The sequence below is a fragment of the Seriola lalandi genome, unplaced genomic scaffold, assembly GCF_002814215.2.
Source record: "Seriola lalandi dorsalis isolate HSWRI2012SDOR001 ecotype SW California unplaced genomic scaffold, Sedor1 jcf7180002035923, whole genome shotgun sequence".
Lineage (NCBI taxonomy): Eukaryota > Metazoa > Chordata > Actinopteri > Carangiformes > Carangidae > Seriola > Seriola lalandi.
This window is the reverse complement of record NW_019506499.1, coordinates 1-2,593: the sequence shown is the minus strand read 5'-3', so window position 1 is coordinate 2,593 and position 2,593 is coordinate 1. Positions and strand designations below refer to the sequence as shown.

Genomic DNA, 2,593 nt, shown 5'->3' with positions numbered 1-2,593 from the left:
ACCACAAATAGAGTAACAAACCCTCAAATAAATTAGTTTAGCTGCTCTTTGATTTGTAAAGTTCTTCTATCAGCAGATAGTGTGCATATAATATATGAATTCAGAGGAGTCATTTCTTTAGTAACAATCAAGCATTTATTTACATCAAATGAGGCACTTATAATCAGTGATAATAAAAAAACTGTAGGATTCACTGGATCCATAAAAAAAAAAATTGTGAGACACATCATAGATATGTTTGCAAGACTAAATGCCCCATCCAGTTGTTTTAGTCAGTACAGGTATCTAGTCTATCGGAGCTTTGTGAGCTGGTGCTGGGGCTTCCTTTGTCGCAGAATCTGGGTCGTCATTCCAGCCTGCCTGGTCCTGCGCATCCATGCCGAGTTTCCTGACGCCACATGCCCCAGTACGTGGGTTTTAGACTGCCCCATGATGGAACCGGGACACAGAGCTGGATATGACCTCCTCCTTCTCAGGCCGCTCCAACTGTGCAGTGAGGTCCTCTGGGATGGGGATGGCCAAAGCAGCTTCTGTGTATGATCCCAGGTCAACAAAGACTTTTTCAAATCTGAGGTCCTCCACATTCCCTGTTTGATAAAACACAAAATATTTTGTTTGCATTTTTCACTTTTTTTTGTTGTTTTTTTTACAAAACAATGACTGAAAGTCTGTTTCTAACCCCTGACATTTTCTTTACTGTATTTTGTTGTTGATGGATCTGTGATAATATTATACGTGCAATACTTAATACAATGTGTACAAAACATTTTTTTGTTGAAAAATAAAATAATATAACACACCTTTGGAAATTGGACCTTGAACAGTGGTTCTCCTTCTTTTGTTTGGTCGGTCAGCATTTTCATTGTAGTACGTGGCAGCCAGGTAGAGTCTGGAGATACAGTAAAGAGAAAATCAAAGATGTTAATGTTGACAGAAACCTTAGCCTACACACTCTCACAAGTTCTAAGTTACCACAGCTTCATTTACCTGCACATTATTCCAAGACTGATAAGTGACTGGATGCACTTCCGATGGCTACAGACCTGTACTTCTGATGTGAGGCTGAAGAGTCTTCAAGGATAACTGTGGGCCTACAGTGGGTCAGTCTGGCATGCAACATCCCTTGTTGCAGGAAGCTGTATAGATGCACTTGATGTGCTGGCATGAACAGAGGAAACAGAGGCAGTAGTTATGGCAACAGTTGCAAGCAGTGCAAAAATGATAACAACAAATGCACTCAATTATGTGTAAATTGGGTTGTAAATGCTGCAAATAGCTCACTATATGTGCACAATGCAAAAAATGTGTATTACAGACTATACCCTTGGACATATCCCCTTAACTCTGCACTTATCTAGATATTCCCTACAGGCACTGTATCTGTAAACATGATATAAACGTTAAAACGGCCATTATAAGGCATGACTCTCACAAATAACTTTCATAGCACTAATAAACAAGCCCGGACACCTATGCTAATCACTACAGAGCCTATTTTTAGTCCGAATTTTGCCGGCTCGACTTTACAGACAGCTAAAACGCCTTTAAAATATAATACATTTAACAGGGTGGCTCTAATCAATGAAATGTGAACATACTGTAAACCAACATAAAATTGTAAAACTTACAGCTCCCAAGTTCAAAGTTGGGTCACGGACAGTTGGTACTGATTCAAGCTTTATCTTGAGACTTGTAGCAAATCCTGCGTTGTACTGGCCCTCGTTGAGAAAGCAGTCCCAGGTGAAATGGTTAGCACACACGTACAACACTTTCAGAGTTGGAACGGGTACATTTCCATCAAAAATAAAATGAATCCACTGGGTCTTCAGATCCTCGGGTGTAGGTGTTAAAAAAAGACTTCTGTGTTGGTTTGTGCAGCCAACAACAAAGCAACTACTGTTTTTCGCTCGTACCTTCGACATTGTTCTACCGAAAGCCAGTGTTCGCGAGGGAAGTAACGATACCGTCTGCAACACGGACTCAGTGGGCGGAACACACACCTAGCTCGGGGAGTGTCAGCCGGGGGGAGGTGGCATCGCCCTTCTTGACGACATCAGGGGAAAATCTCCAATTCGCCCGTTTGAGCACGCATCTCCTGAAAGGGGGAGAAAGCAAAAGGCGGAGAGGATGGACTTTTCTCATGTTTGGGGGGGTTCGTAGACATGCCAGGGACACATACTACTGATAGAAAACCATGGAAAAGTGCATTTTGCATAATATGTCCCCTTTAATATAATATGACATTTTTTGAAATTTTATGCCATACTATACTATGACGTTTTTTGACATTTTTATGCTCTACTATAATATGTATTTTTTTGGCATTTTTATGGCTTACTATACTGTGACGTTTTGTGCCTGACTATACTATGACGTTTTTTTCCATTTTTATGCCTTATTATACTATGACGTTTTTTGAAATTTTATGCCATACTATACTATGACGTTTTTTTCCATTTTTATGCCTTATTATACTATGACGTTTTTTGAAATTTTATGCCATACTATACTATGACGTTTTTTGACATTTTTATGCTCTACTATAATATGTATTTTTTTGGCATTTTTATGGCTTACTATACTGTGACGTTTT

At 39.6% G+C, this 2,593-nt stretch overlaps 1 protein-coding gene across 3 annotated transcripts; it reads right to left on the bottom strand.

Annotated features, from left to right (window-relative positions):
• Positions 1-267: 267 nt before the first annotated feature.
• LOC147819854 (uncharacterized) lies at positions 268-2,561 on the bottom strand. Of its 3 annotated transcripts, none has more exons than XM_087169943.1 (4): positions 1,629-2,561; positions 1,044-1,158; positions 801-889; positions 268-587 (listed from the first exon to the last, which is right to left on the bottom strand). In XM_087169943.1, the coding sequence occupies exons 2-4, from the start codon at positions 1,118-1,120 to the stop codon at positions 418-420; spliced, it is 336 nt and encodes a 111-aa protein (XP_087026069.1). In that variant the 5' UTR covers positions 1,121-1,158; positions 1,629-2,561; the 3' UTR covers positions 268-417. The 3 variants fall into 3 exon arrangements, with proteins under 3 accessions (XP_087026069.1, XP_087026075.1, XP_087026067.1); XM_087169949.1 differs by having other exon boundaries at positions 988-1,158; positions 1,629-2,558; XM_087169941.1 differs by lacking the exon at positions 1,629-2,561 and having other exon boundaries at positions 1,044-1,568.
• Positions 2,562-2,593: the final 32 nt, after the last annotated feature.

Coding starts and splice junctions, on each gene's coding strand:
- LOC147819854 (XM_087169941.1), bottom strand. CDS start 1,165: ATGCCAGCACATCAAGTGCATCTATACAGCTTCCTGCAACAAGGGATG. Junction 890..1,043: donor GCCTCACATCAGAAGTACAG/GTCTGTAGCCAT, acceptor CTGTATCTCCAG/ACTCTACCTGGCTGCCACGT. Junction 588..800: donor TCAAGGTCCAATTTCCAAAG/GTGTGTTATATT, acceptor TTTATCAAACAG/GGAATGTGGAGGACCTCAGA.